The following is a 25,830-nucleotide window of genomic DNA, read 5'->3' on the forward strand; positions in this document are numbered from 1 at the left end:
CAACTTCATAACTGTCACATGAAGCAAGAAGTTTGTCATACAAAATCACACGTAGATACATATCTTTTTCATTTGCAATAAAACACCAACATCTAATGCCCTTTTATTAATGTGCATGTGAGCCTTCACCTCGAAAACAACAAAAACGTACATATAATTCAACATAGACAACACCATCATCCCAAACCATAACCTTTAACCACCTCTTTTTGCATGTTACAAGACAAGTAACATTTCACTTGGAACACCTTTATTGTTGTAAGCACTAGACATAAATCCAACTAGAAACACTATTTTCTCTTTTGATAACATTTCACGTGAAATACTTTTGGTATTGTAAGTAATAGCCATACAAATACTTCAAACAACAATTATGGTCTACATCACACAAACATCAATACACATCAACAATAATTAACATCACTACAAAAAAGAAATGTACATACACTTCGTAATACTCCATAATAATTCATTAAATTAAGAATATAGGAACTCATTACAAGTTAACTAAATCACCACAAAAACAATGAAAATATACATTAGGAGAATGTACCTTTTTTACAATTTTGAAAGAAATTACTATATTAATAAGAAAGAAAAAAAACAAACATTTCTTTAATCATCAATACTCCAGACTAAATGAAAAAATATGATTATTTGCGACACTGATCACCACCAAATAAATCAAACCACGTTTTCTTATAATACTAATTCAGAAAAAAAAAACACTCATTAAAATCAATATCACACCACAAAGACATAAACAAAAAAAAATACAAAGCTTATCACCTACCATGCTCCTTATCATGAATGTAAATATTAAAAGAGGTGAAAAAAAATATTGACACACCAATTCAGGCAATTCATGAAGACCAAAGAAATCGTTTGCCAAAAAAACACTTAAACAGCTATGCACATTTATTATCAAATAACATTTTTTGATAACACTAATTTAGAAAAACACTCATTAAAATCAATATCACACCACCAATACATAAAAAAAAAATACAAACCTTATCACCTACCTTGCTCCATATCATAAATGTAAATATTAAAAAGGGTGACAAAATTTGACATACCAATTAAGGCCATGCATGAAGACCAATGAATTACCACCTGACCAAGTCATCACCGTTTTCCACAAAAACACGTAATACCTATGTACATTTATTACCAAATATAGATAGGTTATCATGTACATGTATTATAGTCCACCAACCTCATAGACTATGAAACCGCTATAGACATATTCTATACAACCCCACAATCAATACACATCAACCAACCACCATAATTAATATACAATACATTTCCTATATAAAGAACATTTCAGTTTGCACATCAACAGAAACCATCACAAACGAAAAGCTCATAAGATCTAAAATGGAGACTGTCATGCAAGAGCTCACCGACCAGGTGAACACAATGTAGCAAGCTCTCGATGCAGTCCAAAACACATACACCACCCTCTATGATACGAGACAACAAATACTCCAACACTCACCAACATTTCTCACATACACCCACTACACAATCACAAGTGACCTCATCAAAGAAGCAGACAATGACACAACTCTGATGATGGACAACTTCGAAGCTATGCAAAAAAAGTTATTAACACTAGTGGAGGCCTACGCAAAGATCTTCAAAGACCTTCCCCACATCTAGATGACAACGTTGCAACCCTTTTGCTCCATAACTTTCATATAATATCATCCATGCAAAATTTCCAATTTTCTATGTATGACCTCAAAAAGTAATATATTATGCTTTTCGCATTTAATGTCTATTCCACATTTACATAACTAAAAAAATCATCCGCATTGGTATACAAAAAGAAACATATATCACATATACATATTATTATCCTCGCCAACTACAACTACAAAAGCCCCATAAAACAATTATTTTCGTATGCGCATCATTACGAATGATAATAAACTAGATTAAAAAGTGGATGGTAAATTAATTATATACGCCTACAAAATGTTCATTTAAAAGAAATGCAAAAACTTGATGCATAAGTTGACGTTCAGAAACATAACACTTTGGCATACTTCCACAACTGCTTTCTTGATGTTCAAAAACATGATACACTATCAAACCTTTTGATTTTACAATAACTTTTATCATTCTTTGAATAATTCGTATTAATATTTTTTTTTTTGTTTACATATTATTTGCGTAACAATTTTTAACAAAATAGTCAATAAAATATCCAAAGGTAACATCTATTCTAACATTTATATTTAAGTGGAACAATCACCTAAATAAAAAAGGAAAAAATATCTTAATAAAGCAAATACTACAAGAAACCATAACGTATGCTGCAACGTTTAGACGATTATACTTCTTAAATGCAACTATACATTCTATCAGTCGCATCTATCATAATCACTTCGAACTTAATGAGCACATTAAGTATCCCATAACTACCGTATTAAACCTCACCAAACCCCATCCATTTACTTAAGATGACCATTACCCCTTCACTATCCCTTCATCATCTACACCTTCAATCAAATTCAACCAACAACTAAAAAATGAAGCCACAAGAAATGGAGAACATTCTTGAGATCCTCATCCAACAATTGGAAAGCGAGAAACTTTCGCTTAATGACATTGAAGACGAATACTGGGAACATCATAAAATAAAAGCGAAGATCATGGGTGAAATGGATAGCAGTCCCAAGTACAACAACTATCTGCAGATAGACAAAATCCTGTTCGACACCAACCATGAGGTGGCGAAAATGATAGAAACTGTTCACACCATGTAGAAAAAGATAACAAAGCTGATACATGATTTGAAGAAAAGCATCAAGAACCTTTCGGAAGACAACCGACTGTATATGTAGCCGTTCCAAGGTTTGCATGGATGGATTTTTTGCGTTTTGATTTAGGATGTGCGACTCCATATGCTTTCCTTAATGTATTTGGTGTTAAATTATCCTCTATGTCATTATCAGCTATTGTTATGCAATATATAAGTATTTTATACGTTGTTTTTTCCTCTAGATAAACTTCAACCATTCATGCACATGTTAATAAGAAAATGCTATCTTACTACAAAATATGAAAACAAACCTACATTTATAGAAATATACATTACATTCATAGAATAAATATGTTATAACGTTAAATTTAAACTATTTACAATATATACACACGCAAAAAAAAAAAAAAAACAGAATACGTTACAAAACTCTTACCTATTTTCCGTTTAAATAGATAAATGTGATTACAAATAAAAAATAAACAAACCATTCGATCCGATAGACGATACACACCTATAATTTTATTGAAACCATAACTACTATAGGCTAGCATAGGAACTTTTACTACAATTACAAAACAAGCCACCACATCATCTAAATAGTAATCAATGCAATTTGTAAAAACCTATTACAAAAAAACAATGACACACAAAGAAGCCTACATGTCTCCACGTCAATAGCCAAAACCAAACTCAAATTTTACATTACTATATAAGAACCCCAACCTCCAAACTTCATACATAAAGGAAGATACAAAAAACCAAAAAATGAACAATCAAGCCCTTCAAAACGTTTTCCTGTCACTCATTGCTTACATCTGAGAGGTAGACGATCTCATAAAAGCAACTCAAACCAAACTTTAAGAAGGCTTCACAATGGAAGACGACTCTTACAAAATCATCTCCACACAACAAGAAGACCCAAATTAAAATATCCTAAAAACCATCCTTAAAGACGCCAAAGCTGACGACAGACGCCAAAGCTGACGACCTCTCCATGGAAGACAATATGCGTCTGAAAAATATAAATGTATATCCTTGCATTTAAGAAGTATATCCTTCATGCTTGGATCAATCCACAAAAGGATTGAAAAATATAAATGTATCATCAAATATGCATATGATGAGTAGAAAAAATGCCTACTATAATGACTTCCATATCAATATATGAATAAATAAAATGTCAATCTTATGTTTATTTTGCAAATAGTCAAATGCATATCAAATGTAAAATGGGGTACTTCACTAGTTAATGATTATTTTTAAATATTTTTTTGAAAATACCAAAGTTTGGTCTATGCAATTTGTTATAAAAATCCTATTAACTTTAATGGCTTTCAATAATAAAAATAAATAATTACGAACGGGTAGATATAACTTTGAAAAAGACATTATATTCTTTATAAAACAATTCTAAACAAAATGTGTGTATATTTCCTTTCTTAGTCCCAAAGAAAAAGAAGAAAATTCATATCAAAGACCAAAAGAATTGGTCTTGGATTTGATTAAACAAACATCCAATCTCTCCATCGAGTAAATGGTTTTAAGATCTTATTGAACAAGCGGATGCTTCCCCAATTCTCAAGTCTTTCATAAACCAAAACCCATTTATAAGACCAGCTGTTGCTTTTCAAAGCAAGAAAAGAAAACCCTCCTCTCAACCCCTCTATCTTCTCTCAATTTCTTCACAATCCATGATTAAGAATCTCATGGTTTGACTTTGCGTTTGCCCATCAATTATGGAGGAAGAATCATCATCATCAAGATCACTCCTCTTGGAGGATTTTGGTCAGAAGGTGGATCTTACCAGGAGAATCAGAGAGGTTTTGTTGAATTACCCTGAAGGGACCACGGTTCTAAAGGAACTGATACAGAATGCTGACGACGCCGGCGCCACCAAGGTCTGCCTTTGCTTAGACCGAAGGTCTCATCCCACCACCTCCCTCTTGTCCCCTAAACTCGCCCAGTGGCAAGGCCCTGCTTTGTTAGCGTATAACAATGCTGTCTTCACTGAAGACGATTTCGCTAGTATTTCCAGGATTGGTGGGAGTGGCAAGCAAAGTCAAGCTTGGAAGACTGGTCGTTTCGGGTGATTTTTCTATCCACAACTTTTACTACAACATCTCACTCTCTCCATACATCATTCATAATCGATTATGTGATTGTTGTGTTGTTTTGTTATCTGTTTAGGGTTGGCTTCAACTCAGTGTATCATCTGACTGATTTGCCATCTTTCGTCAGTGACAAATATGTAGTCCTGTTTGATCCTCAGGGTGATTTCCTTCCAAACATTTCCACATTAAATCCTGGAAAAAGAATAGATTATGTCACCTCATCAGCCATCTCTCGATACCAAGATCAGCTTTCTCCATTCTGTGCCTTCGGTTGCAACATGAAAACTTCTTTCCCTGGAACTATATTTCGTTTCCCTTTAAGAAATGAGTCTCAAGCAGCAAGTAGTAAGCTCTCAAAGCAAGCCTATTTGCCAGATGATATTTCTTCAATGTTTGAACAGCTATACGAGGAAGCAGTTTTCACACTTCTGTTCTTAAAGAGTGTAGTTTCTATCGAGATGTATGTATGGGATACTGGGATGTCTGAACCTAAAAAAACTTATTCGTGTTCCATTAGATTGAAGGATAAAGATACGGTTTGGCATAGACAGACACTTCTGAGATTATCCAAGTCTATGAACTCTTCAGATGATAAAACTGATGGATTTTCTTTAGACTTCTTGAGTGAAGATATAAATGGAGACAAGAGGGTGGATACCTTTTACATAGTGCAGACAATGGCATCATCATCTAGTAGAATAGGTTCATTTGCTAAAAGTATGTCTAAAGATTATGACATTCATCTCCTACCTTGGGCAGCTGTAGCAGCTTGCATCTCAGACAATTCTTCCAGAGTATGTGTGTGTGTGTGTTTCTAACTATTTCTTGTTACTGGAATTTGATTTGTTTTTAATCTTTTTTATGTTTTACAGGGTGATGTTTTGAAAGATGGTCGTGCATTTTGTTTCCTGCCTTTACCTTTAAAAACTGGAATGACAGTGCAAATTAATGGATACTTTGAGGTGTCATCAAACAGACGTGGCATTTGGTATGGTGCTGACATGGACAGAAGTGGAAGAATCCGGTCTCTTTGGAACAGGCTTCTTCTAGAAGATGTTGTTGCTTCTTCTTTTGTTAAGTTACTGCTTCAAGTCCAACATATACTGGGTCCCACAAACTCGTATTATTCTTTATGGCCTATTGGTTCATTCGAGGAGCCATGGAGCATTATGGTGGAGCATATTTATAAAAACATTGGTGATTCACGTGTCTTGCATTCAGATCTTAATGGTGGGAAATGGGTTTCAGTAATCGAAGCTTTTCTTCATGATAATGAGTTTTGTAAAAGTAATGAACTTGGGAAAGCTCTTGTACAGCTAGGATTGCCTATTGTTCATTTGCCTATTGCCTTGAGGGACATGCTTTTGAAATTTGCATCTAGTTTGAAAGTAGTCACTCCTGATTCAGTAAGGAATTTTTTAAGGAAATCGAAAGGTGTTAATAAAATAAGCAGAGATTTGAAGCTAGTGTTGTTGGAGTATTGTCTTGAAGACTTGATTGATGATGATGTTGTTACACATGCATATGATCTACCTTTGGTTCCTTTAGCAAGTGGTGAATTCGGGTCATTTTCTGAAAAAGGTGTATCTTATTTTGTCTGCAATGAATTGGAATACAAGCTCTTACAAAAGATACCAGATAGAGTAATTGATCAAAATATACCTGAAAACATACTAACCAGACTTACATCAATTGCTAAGATCCCTTCAGCAAACATACTTCTTTTTGATGTTAATTCCTTTCTCCAATTATTCCCCAAAATCATCCCTCCTGATTGGAAATACAAAACTCCAGTTTCCTGGGATCCAGAATCAAACCCTAATCATCCTAGCTCAACATGGTTTCATCTATTCTGGAAGTATCTTCATGGCAACTGTGAAAGCCTGTTGACTTTTGGTGATTGGCCTATTTTGCCCTCGGTTTCTGGTCATCTTTACAGACCATCAAGACAGGTGAAGCTGTTGAATGTGGATAAGTTGTCTGACAAGATGAAGGGTATACTCGGTAAAGTGGGGTGCAGGATTCTTAACAGCAGCCATGGTGTTGACCACCCTGATTTGGTCAACTATGTACGTGAAGCTGATGGTGATGGTGTCTTGAAGTCAATCTTTGATGTTGTCTCTTCAAATGATGACATTAAACACCTTTTTCTTCAAACCCTAGAAGCTGTAGACAGGGACGAGCTTCGTCATTTTTTTCTTGACCCAAAATGGTATATTGGGAACAATATGTCTGATACTGAAAGAAGGGCATGTATGAGACTTCCAATCTTTATGGTGTATAGTGAGGAAGAAAACTATAGCTACTCTGGATTAGAAGAACAAAAGTTTTTACCTCCATTTGATTGTCACAAGTCCTTACTCTGTAATGACTTTGTTAAAAGCTCATCTGGCATTGAAGATGAAATCTTGAATAAATACTATGGGATTGAGCGAATGGGGAAGGCTATATTTTATAAACAATACGTGTTCAATAAGGTTAAAGAATTGGCACCCGAGTTTCGTGACATCATCATGATGTCAGTTTTACAGGAGTTACCACATTTATCCACTGAGGATCCAACGATTAAAGGGCATTTAGCAAATCTTGAATTTGTTCCAACTGCTAGTGGTTCTTTGAAATGTCCAACAGTGCTTTATGATCCTAGGAATGAAGAATTATACGCATTGTTGGAAGATTCTGATTGTTTCCCTCATGGTGTTTTTGAGGAATCTGGAATTCTAGACAAGCTACAAGGTTTGGGTTTGAAAACATCTGTGTCTCCTGAAGCTGTCATACAAAGTGCACGCCAGGTGGAATTGTTAATGCAGAGTGATCAACAAAGGGCTCATTCTAGAGGAAAAGTTCTTCTTTCTTATCTTGAAGTAAACGCATTAAAATGGTCACCTGATGTTTCTGATCAAGGAACAATGAACAGGATGTTTTCACGAGCTGCAAGTGCATTTAGGTCAAGAAATCTAAAATCTGATTTGGAGAAGTTCTGGATTGATCTAAGACTGATTTCATGGTGTCCTGTTCTTGTTTCATCTCCATTTGAATCATTACCATGGCCAATAGTGTCATCTATGGTTGCACCTCCAAAACTTGTGAGACTTTTTTCAGATCTATGGCTTGTTTCAGCAAGTATGAGGATATTAGATGGAGAATGTTCTTCAACTTCATTATCTCATTACCTCGGGTGGTCATCTCCTCCTTCAGGAAGTGTCATTGCTGCACAGCTTCTAGAACTTGGAAAAAACAATGAAACTGTAACAGATCCTGTTCTTCGCCAAGAATTGGCTTTAGCAATGCCTAGGATATATGCGATTTTAATGAACATGTTGAATACAGATGAAATGGATATTGTGAAGGCTGTTCTAGAAGGTTCTAGATGGATTTGGGTTGGTGATGGATTTGCAACACCAGAAGAAGTTGTGATCTCTGGTTCTCTTCATTTGGCTCCTTATCTACGTGTCATACCTGTTGATTTAGCAGTTTTTAAAGCTTTATTTCTAGAGCTTGGGATTCGGGAGTTTTTAAAGCCGAAAGATTATGCTCAGATTTTGGGGAGAATGGCTAGAATTAAAGGCTCAACTCCTTTAAATTCACAGGAGCTTCGTGCAGCTTTACTAATCTCACAACATCTGGCTGAAGTTCAGCTGTATGAAGAACAAATCAAGATCTTTTTACCAGATGTTTCGTGTTTCTTGGTTGATGCTACTGATTTGGTATACAATGATGCTCCATGGTTGATTGGTTCAGAAAACGAGGCCTCATTTGGAAATCCATCAATGGCACTGAATATGAAAAGAACTGTTCATAAATTTGTGCATGGAAATATCTCGAATGATGTTGCAGAAAAGCTTGGTGTTCATTCACTTAGGCGTATGTTGCTTGCTGAAAGTGCTGATTCCATGAATTTGAGTTTATCTGGAGCTGCTGAAGCATTTGGTCAACATGAAGCTTTGACCACCAGACTTAAACATATTCTTGAAATGTATGCAGATGGGCCTGGAACTCTGTTTGAGCTAGTGCAAAATGCAGAAGATGCAAAAGCTTCTGAGGTGGCGTTTCTTTTGGACAACACGCATTACGGGACTTCATCTGTTCTTTCACCCGAAATGTCAGACTGGCAAGGGCCCGCTTTGTATTGTTTCAATGACTCGGTTTTCAGCCCACAAGATTTGTATGCAATATCAAGAATTGGTCAAGAAAGTAAACTGGAAAAACCATTTGCAATTGGAAGATTCGGTTTAGGGTTTAATTGTGTTTATCACTTCACTGACATTCCCACTTTTGTATCCGGGGAGAATATCGTCCTTTTTGATCCTCATGCATGTCACTTACCTGGAATATCTCCTTCACATCCTGGGTTAAGAATTAAATTTTCTGGAAGGAAAATATTGGAACAATTTCCTGATCAATTTTCTCCATTTCTTCATTTCGGATGTGACATGCAGAACTCATTTCCTGGAACTCTCTTTCGGTTTCCATTAAGAAATGCTAAAGCTGCTTCAAAGAGTCAAATTAAAAAAGAAGCATACTCCCCTCAAGATGTTACATCACTATTGACATCTTTCTCAGAAGTTGTCTCAAAGACATTGCTTTTTTTGAGAAACGTGAAGACTATCTCCATATATATGAAAGAAGGAGTTGGTAGTGAGATGCAGTTAGTTCATAGAGTCCATAAGGATAGTATTGGTGAACCTGAACGTGAAGCTGAATCCAACACGTTTCAGCTTATGGTTAATTTCATGCATGAACATAAAGAAGGGTCAGAGAAGAATCATTTTTTTGATAAATTGAAAAGACCGAATGACACGGGGTTGCCTTGGAAAAGTCAGAAGCTTTTGTTGACTGAGAAAAGTCAATCTGAAGAAAAGTCAAATGTATGGTTGACTAGTGAATGCTTCGATGGTCGCCAAAGTAAAAGAAACAACAAATCTCATAAGTCTATTCCATGGGCTTGTGTGGCATCATGTTTGAACAATATGGAAGTTGAAAAGAATTTTGAAGGGCAGGCGTTTTGTTTTCTACCACTTCCAATAAATACGGGTCTTCCTGTTCATGTGAATGCATATTTTGAACTATCATCTAATCGAAGAGATATATGGTTTGGGAATGACATGGCAGGTGGAGGGAAAAAACGTTCAGATTGGAATCTTTATCTTCTAGAAGAAGTTGCAGCTCCAGCTTATGGTCACTTACTTGAAAAACTCACATCAGAAATCAACAATTCTGATTCATTCTATTCCTTTTGGCCAACAACAGCAACATCAGGACCTTGGGTGTCAATGGTGGAAAAGCTTTACAAATTTGTTTCTGATTCCGGTCTTCGTGTGTTATACACTAAAGCAAGAGGTGGTCAATGGATTCCAACCAAACAAGCCATTTTCCCTGATTTTACCTTTGACAAGTCAAACTTTCTTGTTGATGCATTATCCGATGCAGGATTACCCATGACAACAATTCCTAAACCTCATGTGGAAAAATTCATGGAGTTTTGTCCGACTCTGCATTTTCTGACTCCTCAGTTGCTAAGAACTTTGTTAGTTCGCCGGAAACGTGAATTCCGGGATAGGAATGGAATGATCTTGGCACTTGAGTATTGTTTGCTTGATCTAACAACCCCGATTCAATCTGACAACTTTTATGGTTTGCCACTTTTGCCCCTTTCAAATGGTTTGTTTACTGTGTTTGAGAAGAGAGGATCGAGCGATAGAGTTTATGTTACACGTGGAGATGCTTATAATCTTTTGAAAGATTCTGTTCCAAACCACCTTGTGGATTCTGAAATTCCGGATGCTGTTTATGAAAAGTTATGTGATATGGCAAGAAGTGAAAGTTTCAATGTTTCGTTTCTGAGTTGTCATTTGCTTGAGAAGTTGTTTATGAGGTTACTTCCAACAGAATGGATGCACATGAAGGAGGTGATGTGGGTCCCTGGGCATCAAGGGCAACCTACTTTGGAATGGATGAGGTTGTTATGGAATTACCTAAATTCAAATTGTGATGATCTTTCTGTGTTTTGTAAATGGCCGATTTTACCAGTTGGAAACAATCATCTGTTACAGCTTGTTGAGAATTCATATGTGATTGAAGATGATGGGTGGAGTGAAAACATGTCATCATTATTGCTCAAAATAGGGTGTCTGTTATTGAGACATGACATTCAATTAGAACACCCACAGTTGAACAAATACGTGCAGTCTCCATCAGCAAGTGGTGTTCTAAATGCATTATCAGCAATTTGTGAACCAGGGAAAATAGGTGATCTTTTTGATAATGCATCAGAGGGTGAGCTGCATGAGTTTAGAAGTTTCATTCTTCAATCCAAATGGTTCTCTGGTGGCTTACTTAATGCATCACATATCAACATCATCAAACAGATTCCAATGTTTGAGTCCTTCAAGAGTAGAAAGCTGGTTTCTTTAACTAAACCTACTAAATGGCTTAAACCAGATGGCATTCTAGAAGGTCTTTTGGATGATGACTTTATTCGCATTGATTCAGAGAAAGAAAGAAAGCTATTGAAAAAGTATCTAGACATCAGAGAACCTTCTCGAGTCCAATTTTATAAAGGCTATGTGTTCAATCGCATTCCAGAACTTGTCTCTGAGCCTGAGATTCTCTTGGCTATTTTTGATGAAATTCGTGTTTTGATTAAGGAAGATAGCTCCTTCAAGAAAGAACTTATGATGACTCCCTTTGTTCTTACCAATACTGGATCTTTGCAAGAACCACAAAGGTATATTCTAAATACATTTCTGTTATATATATATATATATATATATATATATATATATATATATATAATACAGTTTAGTGTTTGATTCTAGTGTAAATGTGATTTATCTTCTATCTTTTACAGGCTATATGATCCTCGTATACCCGAGCTAGAAAAATTTCTGCACAAGGATTTGTTCTTCCCTTCTGACAAATTCTCTGATCCTGAAACTTTGGAGATGCTAGTTACCCTTGGACTAAAGCAAACCCTAGGCATCCAGGGTTTGCTTGATTCTGCTAAATCGGTGTCTATGTTGCATGATAAAATGGAACCAGAGGCTGTTGTAAATGGAAAGAGACTACTTGGTTGTTTAGATGCATTGGCACTCAAGTTTTCAACTGAGGAAGTGGAATTCAGTTTTAATGAGTTTGGGCCAGATGATGAAGCAGATAACTACTCAAGAAACACTCCTGAGGCGTTTCATGAAGATTATGTAGGCAAGCTGTTCGATGAAATGCCAGGGGACGAGTTTTGGTCTGAACTAAAAGCCATCAGATGGTGTCCTGTTTCTGTTGACCCACCTTTGACCGGACTTCCATGGTTAATGCCAGCTCAGCAAATTGCAGCACCGGATACTGTCAGACCTAAATCACAGATGTGGCTCGCTTCATCCATGATGCATGTACTTGATGGTGAATGTAACTCCATGTTTTTACAACGTAAGCTTGGGTGGACAGATCGGTTACATATAAAAACTTTGACCAGTCAACTCATTGGTCTATCTAAATCCTATGCTGAAGTTAAGTCAGACCCTGAATTTGAAGCTTCTCTACAAGAGCATATGCCAGTTCTTTACTCAAATCTGCAAGAATACGTTGGCACTGATGAGTTTGACCTTCTTAAAGCTTCTCTCAATAATGTTCCATGGGTTTGGATTGGAGATGATTTTGTAACTGTTGAAGCTCTTGCTTTTGATTCACCTGTAAAATACAGTCCATACTTGTATGTTGTCCCATCTGAATTATCTGTTTTCAGAGATTTGCTTCTTGCTCTTGGAGTCCGGCTTTCTTTTGACCTTTTTGACTATGCTCATGTTCTACTTCGGTTACAAAAAGATGTGAAAGGGTCACCACTTTCAGAAGATCAGTTGAGTTTTGTCCTTTGCGTTCTAGAAGCTGTTTCAGATTGTCAATCAGAGAGATCAATGTTTGAGTCTTCCAACACTCCATTGTTGGTGCCTGATTCTCGAGGGCTTCTCATGGCTGCAAGGGATGTGATGTATAATGATGCACCTTGGTTGGACAATAATACCCCTCTGGGAAAACATATCATACACTCGAGTATCAGTCATGATCTGGCTAACAGGCTAGGGATTCAATCCCTTCGTTCCATCTCTTTAGTCAGTGAGGAAATGACAAAAGATTTACCCTGTATGGACTATGCAAAAATCCATGATCTTCTTGAATTATATGGAGGGAAAGATTTCTTGTTATATGATCTTATTGAGCTTGCAGACTGCTGTAAAGCCAAAAAGCTTCATATAATTTTTGACAAACGCCAACATCCATCACAATCATTGCTGCAACAAAATTTAGGTACAAAGTTATCAGGCTATTTACTTTTACTTAATAGCCAATTGAATTTAAAAAATTTAAAATAAATTTTTTTACAGGAGATTTTCAAGGGCCTGCCATTGTTGCTGTATTGGAAGGAGCAAGTTTGAGTAGAGAGGAAATATCTAGCCTCCAGTTTCTTCCTCCATGGGGTTTAAGGGGTGACATGCTTAATTATGGATTAGGGTTAATGAGCTGTTATTCTATAACTGATCTTCCTTCAGTTGTCTCTGGTGGCTTTTTATATATGTTTGATCCTTGTGGTAAAGCTTTTACTCTACCTTCATCAAGTCATTCTCCAGCTGCAAAGATGTTTACTTTGACAGGTATATATTATATTAGTAATAATTCCGTTATCTTTCTGTTAATCAGGTTAGTATTCTGTTATGATTCTGTTAATTACAGGTACCAATTTGACTGAGCGATTCCGTGATCAGTTTAGTCCCATGTTTATTGGTCAAAAAGTTCCATGGTCATCAGACTCTACAGTTATACGAATGCCTATTTCATCAAAGTTCATTGAAGATGGAAGTGAGTCTGAGTGGACAGAAATAAAACTGATATTTGAAAATTTCATTAAGCATGCCTCTAGAACACTTGTATTTCTGAAGTCTGTTTCTGAGGTAACAAGAACTTATATTTCAGACATCTAGTTATTGCTTATAAAATTTAACATTTTCTTTGAATCAGGTGTCTTTATCAACATGGGAAGAAAAGGAACCACAATCTTCACAAGATTTTTTAATCTATGTGGACTCATCACATGCAGCATTAAGGAATCCGTTCTCAGAAAAGAAATGGAAGAAGTTCCAGCTATCAAATTTATTTGGTACCTCAAGTTCTGCAGTCAAATTACATGTTGTAGACATAAATTTGCATCAAAATGGAACAATGGTGGTGGACAGGTGGCTTGTTGTACTTAGCTTAGGTTCTGGACAAACAAGAAACATGGCTCTTGATAGGCGATACCTAGCTTATAATCTGACACCTGTCGCTGGAGTAGCTATACACATTTTAAGAAACGGACATCTTTCTGAAGCACAATCATTTTACTCCATCATGTCCCCTCTCCCTCTCTCTGATAGCATCACCATGCCTGTAACTGTCCTAGGTTGTTTCCTAGTACGCCACAACCGAGGTCGTTACCTTTTCATGTATCAAGATTCAGAATCACAACCAGATGCAGGGAATCAGCTGATTGAAGCCTGGAATCGGGAACTCATGACATGCGTCCGTGATTCCTATGTTAGATTAGTGTTGGAAATGTTTAAAATAAGAAGAGATCCATCCACTTCAACATTGGAATCAAGAGCAACACACGCGATTCACATGGCATTGAACGCATGTGGCACTCAGATATATTCGTTTTGGCCTACTTCTATTGACACTGAAGATGCAAATGGGACAAAGTCAAAAACCCTAAAAGCTGACTGGACTTGTGTGGTTGACCAAGTCATCAGACCGTTTTACTCTCGCCTTGTTGACCTTCCTGTTTGGCAGCTTTACTCTGGGAATTTAGTCAAAGCTGAAGAGGGGATGTTTCTTTCACAGCCTGGAAGTCGAATGGGTGGAAACATATTACCTGCAACTGTTTGTTCTTTTGTTAAAGAACACCATCCGGTTTTTTCAGTCCCATGGAAACTCGTGTCTGAAATTCAAGCAATCGGGTTCAATATACGAGAAATCAAACCGAAAATGGTTCGTGATCTTCTTAGAATGTCTTCAACACCAATTGCTATTCCATCAATCGATACTTACGTGGATGTTCTTGAGTATTGTTTGTCAGATATTCAGCTTCTTGACCCATCTGAGGATCCGGATCACAATTCAGGACCCGGACTGGATCTGGGTCGGGCTCCGGGCCCATCGGGTTCTACTTCACCTAACCCAGGTGACCCGATAGAAACACTCGCGAGTTTAGGAAAGGCTTTGTTTGATTTCGGGCGAGGGGTTGTTGAAGACATGGGTCGGGGAACGGAAAGGTACAACACGGGCCTGGGCCTTGGTGGGCCCATTAGAGGCCTGGACCGTAGGTTTGTAAAAGTAGCATCTGAGCTTAAAGGGTTACCATGTCCTACTGCAATAAGTCATCTTTCTAAATTGGGTGTAACCGAGCTTTGGGTTGGAAACAAACAGCAGCAATCGTTAATGGCCCGTTTGGGTTCGAAATTTGTTCATCCGAATATTTTGGAAAGACCGATTTTGGCCCAAATCTTTACAAATGATAATTTATTATCATTACTTAAACTGAAAATCTTTTCGCCTCGTTTGCTAGCTGATAACATGAGGTCACTTTTTCATGAAAATTGGGTGAATCATGTTATCAACTCGAGTGTAGCTCCTTGGTTTTCATGGGAAAATACACGTGAAGGTGGGCCATCTCCTGATTGGATAAAACTCTTTTGGAGAAGTTTTAGTAATTCGGAAGATCTACCTCTCTTCTCTCAATGGCCACTAGTTCCTGTATTTTTGGGTCGACCCGTTTTATGCCGGGTCAAACATTGTAATCTGGTATTCATCCCGCCCCAGTTACCCGATTCAGAATTGGAAAATCCGGGTCTTGAAGATGATGATGTGGCATGTTTGGATTCGTTGCCTGAAGAGATTCGGCCATATATGTTAGCATATAAAGTCACTGATAAAAAACACCCGTGGTTGTACTCTTTGCTTAACCAATGCAACATACCGATAGTGGACACTGCTTTCATGGAATTTGCTCCTCCACGCAACTATTTTCCGGTGGCTGGAATCTCATTGGGCCAAGCCATAGCCGCCAAGCTTGTTGCCGGAAAAGCCGCCGGTTATCTCCCGGAGCTCACCTCCTTTCCACCTTCCGATTGCAACAGCCTGTTCTCCCTTTTGGCTTCTGATTTTTCATCAAATGGATCCGAATACACACAACAAGATCTTGAAGTTCTTCGTGATCTACCGATTTACAAAACTGTTATTGGAACATACAGAAAGCTGAATATCCAGGAAACATGTATGATCGGATCAAATACGTTTCTCAAACCGTACAACGAACATTGCATGTGGTACAACTCGGAGGCTTTCGAGAGTGGATTGCTTCGAGCTCTTGGAGTATCCGAGTTGCAAGATAAACAGATATTGGTTAGATTCGGGTTACCCGGTTTTGAAGAGAAGCCTCATTCAGAACAGGAAGATATATTGATATATCTTTACATGAATTGGCAAGAACTCCAACAAGATTCTTTAGTCATTGAAGCATTAAAAGAGACCAAATTTGTAAGAAGTGCTGATGAACAATCGGGAGATTTACACAAACCAAAAGACTTATTTGACCCTGGTGATTCGTTGCTAAAATCGGTTTTTTCCAGTGAGGTTCAGAAGTTTCCAGGGGAGAGATTTGTTTCAGATGGATGGCTTAATGTGTTAAGAAAAACCGGGCTTCAAAACACGAGTGATCCGGATATTGTTCTAGAATGTGCTAGAAGAGTCGAGTTTCTTGGAGCTGAAAGTATGAAACCTTCTGGATTTGTTGATGATTTTGAGGAGGATTTTTCAGACACGAGAATGGAAGTTTCTTTAGAGATTTGGTCATTAGCTGAGACTCTAGTGAGTGCAATATTTGCTAATTTTGCTGTTCTTTATGGCAACAATTTCTGCAATACACTTGGAAAGATTGCATGCATTCCTGCAGAAAAAGGGTTCCCTTCTATAAGTGGAAAGAAAGGTGGTAAAAGAGTGCTGTGTTCTTACAGTGAAGCCCTTGTGTTGAAAGATTGGCCCCTTGGATGGAGTGTTGCTCCCATTCTTTCCAAACAAAGTGTGGTTCCACCAGAGTATGCGTGGGGATCTCTTCAGCTGAAAACCCCTCCTCCTTTTACTACAGTTTTAAAACACCTTCAGGTTATGAATCTTCTCTTTCTTTTTGATATTATAGGGTTTAATGGATTAAGATATTATTAATCAATCAAGCTAATGAAGCAATGATGATATCATAACAGGCTATTGGAAGAAATTTTGGCGAAGACACTCTGGCTCATTGGCCTAATGAATCAGGATTAATAACTGTTGAGGAAGCTTCTTTTGAGGTTTTTAAGTATCTTGACAAGATTTGGGGGACACTGTCTTCCTCAGGTAATAAGTCATGTCTCCATTAAGTCAAAAAGAAACAAGAGAATAACTTTATTATCTTTTCTTCTTGAATGTTGTCAGATTTATCAGAGTTGAAGCGAGTGGCATTCATTCCAGCTGCTAACGGGACCCGTTTAGTGACTTCAAGTTCTCTTTTTGCCCGTTTGACAATAAACCTTTCACCATTTGCGTTCGAACTTCCTTCACGTTACCTCCCATTTGTGAAGATTCTAAAAGAACTTGGACTTCAAGACACGTTATCAATCTCTTGTGCAATGGATCTTCTTTCAGATCTTCAAAAATCTTGTGGATATCAACGTCTGAATCCAAATGAACTCCGTGCAGTGATGGAAATACTACATTTCCTCTGTAATGAAACCTTAGAGCTCCAGAAATCAGATAGATCTAAATGGGAATCAGAGCTGATTGTCCCTGATGATGGCTGCAGACTTGTTCATGCAAATTCATGCGTTTACATCGATCCATACGGGTCCCGGTATGTGAAGTATATCGATTCTTCAAGGCTTAGATTCGTTCACCACGATGTTTCAGAAAAGTTATGTTTAGCATTCAGCATTCGAAAGCTTTCAGATGTTGTTGTTGAGGTAGTACTAAACTACTAAAAGTCTAAAACCAATCAAACTTTATCTTTTTTCTCTATTTCTTTTTTTGTTTATATATAAACATGGTTCATTTATTTTCCAGGAGCTTGATCAAGTTGAAAACTTGCATACCCTTGAAGAAATCGGGTCCATTTCATTGGCATCCATCAGGATAAAGCTGTTAAGCACATCATTTCAGGTTGCCATATTAAGTGTTCTCAGCAGTGTACCTTTAACCACTTCCAAAACTCCAGATTTGCAGACTTTACAACAATCACTCGAATCCATTGCTAAAAAACTACAATTTGTTCAATCCATCTACACACGTTTTTGGCTCCTTACAAAATCCCAAGACATCACACGTTCATCAAAAGATTCCATAATCCCAGAATGGGAATCCGGATCCAGATCCAGTCATCGATCACTTTACTATGTTGACCGGTCAAACACCCGGTTACTAATCGCGGACCCACCAAGTTACATTTCAGTCCTTGACCTCGTTTCAATTGTCGTGAGCCATGTTTTAAGGTCACCGGTCCCGCTTCCGATCGCTTCCTTGTTTCTCTCTCCGGAAGGTTCCGAAACCGCACTTGTGAACATCCTTAAACTTTCGTCCGATGTAAGGGTGACAGGTGGCGTTGGTGGGTTTCTTGGGCGGGAGATACTTCCACAAGATGCAATGCAAGTGCAGCTGCACCCATTAAGACCTTTTTACAAAGGGGAGATAGTGGCGTGGAGGAGTCAAAATGGAGAAAAGTTGAAATACGGGAAGATTCCGGAAGATGTAAGGCCTTCAGCAGGACAAGCACTTTATAGATTCAATCTTGAAATGTCTCCAGGGAAATTGGAAGCTGTTCTTTCTTCACATGTCTTCTCTTTCAGAAGTTTATCAATCGGGAACAATAATAATAATATGATCCATGAAGATAATAGTAACAATGTGGTTGATACTACACATAAGCATGTTGAGAAACCAGAGAGTTCTAGTTCGAGGAATCAGGTTTGTGAAATTAGTTTGTTACCCAAAGTTATAGAATTATATAAAGTTTATATTATTTTTTTGATTTTTTTAAAGAAACAGAAACAACCGATTAAAGAACTGGAACACGGGCGTGTGTCGCCTGAAGAGTTGGTACAAGCGGTACAAGAAATGCTGTCAGCCGCCGGAATCCGAATGGACACAGAGAAGCAGTCGCTGCTCCAAACAACGTTGTCACTCCAAGAACGGTTGAAGGAATCTCAAGCCACACTTTTGCTGGAACAGGTATGCATATGTGTTTTACTATATAAATTAAATAGCCGCATTGCATTGTGTTGACCGGTCAAACGCTGATGTGTAAATAAGTGTTTTTGTGGGGAATATTTATAGGAAAAATCGGATATGGCGATAAAAGAAGCAGACACAGCGAAAGCAGCATGGCTATGTAGAATATGTTTGAGTAATGAGATTGATATCACATTGGTTCCATGTGGACACGTGTTATGTCGTCGATGCTCGTCTGCGGTTTCTCGGTGTCCGTTTTGTCGGTTGCAAGTTTCAAAGACAATTAAAATATATCGGCCTTGAAAGCAAAGGGTATATATAGGAGGAGTACATAATTCAATTATTTTGTAGGTCATACCATGATGGATGTTATTGCCTATACGTTTTTGTGCATAGTGAAAACGTATTGTTATGTATGGGACGTGGGAAGAGTTGAATACTCAATTTTGTATAGTGGCTTTCATCGGTTAACATTTGTTTCAGTGATGGAAAAGGAAATGTTTATACCTCCTTAATGCCGGCCTGCTTTTTTGCCATAAAAATTAACCAATCGAGGAGGGTTATTGTCAAAATCAGGATTTTGATTTTAGGATTGATCCTACGATCCTACAAGCCAAAAACAATGTGGATAAAAATATTATCGGTTATGTAGCAAGATTTGGACTTAAGATGGATCTCACCTTTTTTTTTGGGGTTTTGTAGTGCCTATATTTGTAAACTCTAAATGTTTTTACTAATACTAGAAACTTAATCTCACATGTTAGTTCAATTATCCAACATGTAGTCTTCAACATTTCTCATATCTACTCGAAATCGCGTCTAAAGTTTTGTCCATTGAGCTCGACATCACGTACTGGATGAAGGCCTCAAAACTCGGTGAGTTGTCTCATTTATATGGGGGTGTTCATCTTTGGATATCCAATGGTTATTTACACAATCGATTCAATCTAATCATTCTGTTGGATATTGGATAATGACAACCATTCTAATCGACAGACAAATTTGGCCGATCCGATCAAATTAGAAATTGCAAATTGGAATGGATTAGTTTTATCTATTTGATATCTCATGAAATTGGAATCTATCCAGTTTTATCCAATTGGATCCATCCAAATTTTAGCCGATTTATAAATTATCAAATTTATCTTTATTAATAATTTTAATAATTGATATTAGATATTAATTGTATTATAATCGGATGAATATTATAGTAAATGGATTTTCATTGCCATACAATAACTGAACCGATTCAATGGGATATTGAAATTTCGAAACTGATCCAATATGCGTCTAATATTAAATTCAACTGTGATTGGATATCTAATATGTGTCAGTCGGTTTGAATTGGATCGTTTTTTTACACGTCCCTAGTTATATGATGGATGACAACTTTTTTATACGTTGTCTTTTGTTTTCATTGCACCTTGTATAAAACTTTATAAAAGAAAATAAGTGTACCATAGAAGGGGACAATGATATTAATAGTATATCATTTGTCAATGTATAATTATATTTGATAGTTAGATTTAAATATTATGCATTACTTAAAGCTTATCACCATGTTCCATGTTACCAACTTTTTATACAACTTGTAAACCGATAAATAAAAATGTATTTATAGTTTAAAACTTATAACTATTTTAATTTTGATTATTTTAAAGAAGGACCAAACACCATACCTTACTAAAAACATTGCTTAACATGTCTCGCATCATCTCATGCAAAACATTATTATCTCTATTCAAAGCAATAACAAGTTTTCATATTGCGTTATTCGTAAAATTTTAATCATATTTATATTTTTGTTCCTAAATAATCATGTAATAATAATAATTTTGATGTTAATATGGATAGAACATAGATAAACTATAACTATTTTTGGATAAATTTCAATATATTTTCCAATTATTTTAAGATGTCACAATTCATAAAGAAAATAATTTGGTTTTTCATTATAGGACAGTTCATCTCACAACCAATCGGTTGAAGGTCACCGCCGATCACTACATGGCAGGCGTCTCCATCGCCGCAGAATGGCAACTTCTCGGCGACAAGTACTACCGAAAACCAGAGCTCTACCAATTACGATGGAAAAACATCGATCTTGCTCGAAACAAGGTCGCCTGCGCCCCATTCGGTGGTCCAATTGCCGTCATTCGAGACGAATCCAAGATCGTCCAGCTCTACGCCGAATCCGCCCTTCGTAAACTCCGAATATTCAACTCCTGCGGCCGCCAAATCTCCGAAACTGTCTGGAGAAACCCCGGCGGACGTTTGATCGGATTGTCGTGGACCGAGGAGCAAGTATTAGTCTGTGTGACACAAGATGGCACCGTTTATAGGTATGACATCCACTGTAAGATAATTGAATCAAATGTTAGCATGGGTACGGAGTGTTTCGAACACAGTGTGGTTGAGTGTGTGTTTTGGGGCAATGGGGTTGTGTGTATCAATGAGGCTTTTCAGTTGTTCTGTATTCCTGATTTGAAAAACCCTAAACCCTGTAAGCTCGCTGATACGGGGTTAGAGGAATTCCCCCTTTGTATGGCGGTGATTGAGCCGCAGTATACTATGTCCGGGAATGTGGAGGTGTTGCTCGGAGTTGGAGATCATGTGTTGTTGGTAGAGGAAGATGGAGTTCAGACTGTAGGTGATGGATTAGGAACTCTGCAGAAGATGGTTATCTCACATAATGGCAAGTTAATGGCGTCATTCACTCACGATGGTCAGCTTCTTGTGATGCCCACTGACTTCTCAAGCATCATCTTTGAGTACAGTTGTGAGGTTGGTTTTATGACACTCTTGTTGATACAAAAAACCATATTTATCTTGTATTATGTATGGGATGCCATTAACATCCTGTTATGTACAGTCTACCCTAGCTCCAGAGCAACTTGTTTGGTGTGGAATGGACAGTGTGTTGCTGTATTGGGATGATATGCTTCTGATGGTGGGCCCATATGGAGATCCAGTTCGCTATCTTTATGATGAACCCATTATCCTTATCCCAGAGTGTGATGGAGCTAGGATATTGTCTAACTTAAACATGGAGTTTCTTCAACGGGTCCCAGCTTCTACTGAATCTATCTTCAAGATTGGGAGCACAGAACCAGCAGCTTTATTGTATGATGCTTTGGATCATTTTGACAGGAGGAGTGCAAAGGTAGGGTGTCATTTTGATCTTTGAAATTTGAATTAGACTTTACATTTCTTTCTTTCTTTCTAAGTTGTAATGTTGATTTATTCCATTCCAGGCTGATGAAAATTTGAGGCTGATAAAAACATCGTTGCCTGAGGCTGTTGAAGCCTGTGTAGATGCTGCAGGACATGAGTTTGATCCTTCACTACAACAGACACTACTGAGAGCTGCAAGCTATGGGCAAGCGTTTTGTAGGTAAGTTTTTCATCTGTTGGTAGAAGATATATATATATATATATATATATATATATATATATATATATATATATATATATTGTGATAATAGTGGATATGGTGAACAATCATCTATATATATTTGATTTGTCCACTTGATGTTTGAAGGCTTGGAATAACTTTATTGAATGCAAGTGAAGTCTTTCATGTAACGTATGTTGGTCTAAAACTAGTAATCATCCTTTTGCCATAATGTTAAGCTTTCTTTAAGAAATGAGAGAAGCTGATAATGTTAAGCTTATAAATGGTGGTGGTGGTTTTAAGTTTTAAGTTTTTCTGATTTTTGTTAACGATAGTGATATCCAGTTGGCTTTGGCAGCCAATTTCAACGTGAGAGCATTCAGGAGATGAGTAAAACATTGCGTGTTCTAAATGCTGTTAGAAGCCCAGAAACAGGGATTCCACTAAGCATACATCAATACAAGGTCTTTTTTTTTTAACACCTAAACATAATTCACTTTCACAATTATTCTTTATTACATTAATGCTTTTAATCTGTACTTTAGTTGCTTACACCATCAGTTCTGATTGGTCGATTGGTTAATGCCCACCAACATCTCCTGGCACTCAGGATATCAGATTACCTTGGAATGAACCAAGTAAGTTTTATGTATTGTTCTTCACCAATCATTATGATGTATAATATATGATATGACTTGTTCAGTTTTGATTGGTGGATTGATTCTTTTTGAGGTTTTTTTATCCAGGAAGTGGTTATCATGCACTGGGCTTGTTCAAAGCTTACAGTATCATCAGCAGTTCCTGATGTTACTCTCCTTGAAATTTTACTTGATAAGGTTGTGCTAACTGCTAAGTTTTATTATATGGTTTATAATTTTGTTACAATTTCAATGATTACTGACTTTTTGGGAAATTTCAGTTAAAATTGTGCAGAAGCATTTCTTATGCTGCAGTTGCTGCTCATGCAGATCAGAGTGGCAGGAGGAAATTAGCTGCTATGCTTGTTGAACATGAACCTCTCTCCTCAAAGCAGGTTTAGGGTTTATTACTTAGTTCAAAAATACAAGATATGAAAAATTTAATGAATGATATATGATATGATCCATATCAACTTTTCAGGTTCCTCTGTTACTAGGCATTGGGGAAGAAGATACAGCTCTGACTAAGGCAACTGAAAGTGGCGATACTGATCTTGTTTATCTTGTTCTCTTTCATATATGGCAGAAGGTATTTATTGTTTTTTTATTTGATTAATTATAAATATAATACTAAAATTAATTTCTCAAATTATTGACTTGTATAGAGACCAGCATTGGAGTTATTTGGAATGATACAAGCTAGACCTATTGCACGTGATCTATTCATACGTTATGCAAGGTAAAAGGAGATTGTCATAAGTTTTTTCTATTTAATTTCATATGAGAATATGAAGATTTTTTTTTTTTTGATGGATGTGTCTATTATTTCAGGTGCTATAAGCATGAGTTTCTCAAGGATTTCTTTCTTTCTACTGGTCAACTTCATGTAATTGGTTATGTTTTGGGATAAACACTGATATTTTTGATTTGGTAAAACAAAAGTAGAAGTTAAGTGTTGTTGAATGTTGTATGTAGGATGTTGCCTACTTGTTGTGGAAAGAATCATGGGAATTAGCAAAGAATCCAATGGCAAGTAGAGGATCTCCACTTCATACTCCACGTATGAAACTCATTGAAAAAGCTCAAAACCTTTTTGCTGAAACTAAGGAGCATGTTTTTGAGTCCAAGGCTGCTGAAGAACATGCTAGATTATTAAGGTATTATGATTATGACATGTTTTGAAAATTTAAAGAACTGGATTTTGGAGTATTATAATTTATAATTTATAATAATAATAAATTTATTGCAGGATGCAACATGAGCTAGAAGTAAGCACAAAACAACCAATATTTGTTGATTCAAGTATCAGTGACACAATCAGGACATGCATAGTATTGGGCAATCATCGGGCTGCACTCAGAGTCAAAACAGAATTCAAGGTCAAAGATGAGTCACTCACTAACTGAATTTTATGAATGTTTGATTTAATTTAAGCAATGGACTTATATTATGGTATAATTCCAAAATCTTGAATCAGGTTTCAGAGAAAAGATGGTATTGGCTCAAAGTTTTTGCCTTGGCAACAATCAGAGACTGGGATGCCTTAGAAAAATTTTCAAAGGAAAAAAGGCCTCCAGTTGGTATATAATCATTTTGTCAAAGTTTTTTATTTTTTTATTTTTTTTATATATAAATTTTGTATGGGAAGTAATTGAATTTTATAATATTTGGTGAGATAGGTTTTAGGCCGTTTGTGGAGGCATGCATTGATGCTGAGGAAAAAGGTGAAGCTGTGAAGTACATTTCTAAGCTTGCAGATCCTCGTGAAAAAGCAGAGGTTTGTATATATTTCTTTATATTTTTGGAATATAATTCAAATATGTGGATTTGGAGTTAAAAAAAATAAAATATGTTTGTGTGTGTTGTTGACAAATGGCAGGCGTATGCTCGAATAGGCATGGGAAAGGAAGCTGCAGATGCTGCATCACAGAGTAAAGATGGGGAGTTGTTGGGGCGTCTGAGAAACACATTACAAGATTCAACAGCTTCATCACTTTTTGATACTCTCAGGGATAGACTATCCTTCCCAGGTGTTTCATAGTTGTCATTATCATGCAGTGTGAGAGTGTTTTTTTTTTGAGTTGTTTGCTATATTTATTTCAATAAAAGGGAATCTTGATGTAAAAAATTGTTGTATAAACATATTATTTATTGTAAGTTGAGATTTTGGGCTTGAGTGTGATTTGCAAAATTTTTGTTTGTTTTCTTGATTTGTGTATTATTTATATTTTGCCTTGAAATCGAACTCATTCAATACAAGAAGGAATTGATTTTGGATTTTGGTTTACTTGCTAATTTATAAAACAGTTAGGTGCTGGTTGTTTGTTTTTTCTGATGCAAAATGTCTGCAGTCTGTGGACCACATCTGTAGACCTCTGCAGCAGAAGAGGTGGACCAAACGTCTGCATTCTGAAAAAAAAAAAAAAAAAAGATTGTTTGTTTTTTTAAAATTTGCAGGCTACTAAAATAAACTAAAATCTAAATAAACTTAGTTTTTTAAACTACAAAGTGATTTTTAATATATTTATGACTTTGTTATAAATAATTAACAAATCTAAATCAAAATTTATGTATTATTGTATAAAAAATGAAAATAAAAATGGTATAAATTAACGTATATATTTG

At 36.6% G+C, this 25,830-nt stretch overlaps 2 protein-coding genes across 3 annotated transcripts; both read left to right on the forward strand.

Annotated features, from left to right (window-relative positions):
* Positions 1-4,218: 4,218 nt before the first annotated feature.
* Positions 4,219-19,688, forward strand: LOC111906634 (uncharacterized). 2 transcript variants are annotated; one of them, XM_023902406.2, is made up of 12 exons: positions 4,219-4,865; positions 4,967-5,684; positions 5,763-11,617; positions 11,741-13,191; positions 13,269-13,535; positions 13,615-13,832; positions 13,900-17,079; positions 17,178-17,310; positions 17,389-17,912; positions 18,013-18,909; positions 18,985-19,173; positions 19,279-19,688. In XM_023902406.2, the coding sequence occupies exons 1-12, from the start codon at positions 4,516-4,518 to the stop codon at positions 19,474-19,476; spliced, it is 13,980 nt and encodes a 4,659-aa protein (XP_023758174.1). In that variant the 5' UTR covers positions 4,219-4,515; the 3' UTR covers positions 19,477-19,688. The 2 variants fall into 2 exon arrangements, with proteins under 2 accessions (XP_023758174.1, XP_023758175.1); XM_023902407.2 differs by having other exon boundaries at positions 18,991-19,173.
* A 1,408-nt stretch (positions 19,689-21,096) lies between these two features.
* LOC111906632 (protein VACUOLELESS1) lies at positions 21,097-25,381 on the forward strand. Its single transcript, XM_023902404.3, has 15 exons — positions 21,097-21,957; positions 22,046-22,336; positions 22,428-22,567; positions 22,926-23,031; positions 23,113-23,205; positions 23,314-23,403; positions 23,487-23,600; positions 23,687-23,794; positions 23,871-23,944; positions 24,037-24,091; positions 24,181-24,362; positions 24,455-24,584; positions 24,683-24,785; positions 24,885-24,982; positions 25,085-25,381. Exons 1-15 carry the CDS (start codon positions 21,181-21,183, stop codon positions 25,244-25,246), a joined length of 2,523 nt encoding a protein of 840 aa, XP_023758172.1. The 5' UTR covers positions 21,097-21,180; the 3' UTR covers positions 25,247-25,381.
* The last annotated feature ends 449 nt before the right edge of the window (positions 25,382-25,830 follow it).

The sequence above is a fragment of the Lactuca sativa genome, chromosome 8 (genome assembly GCF_002870075.4).
Source record: "Lactuca sativa cultivar Salinas chromosome 8, Lsat_Salinas_v11, whole genome shotgun sequence".
Classification (NCBI taxonomy): Eukaryota; Viridiplantae; Streptophyta; class Magnoliopsida; order Asterales; family Asteraceae; genus Lactuca; species Lactuca sativa.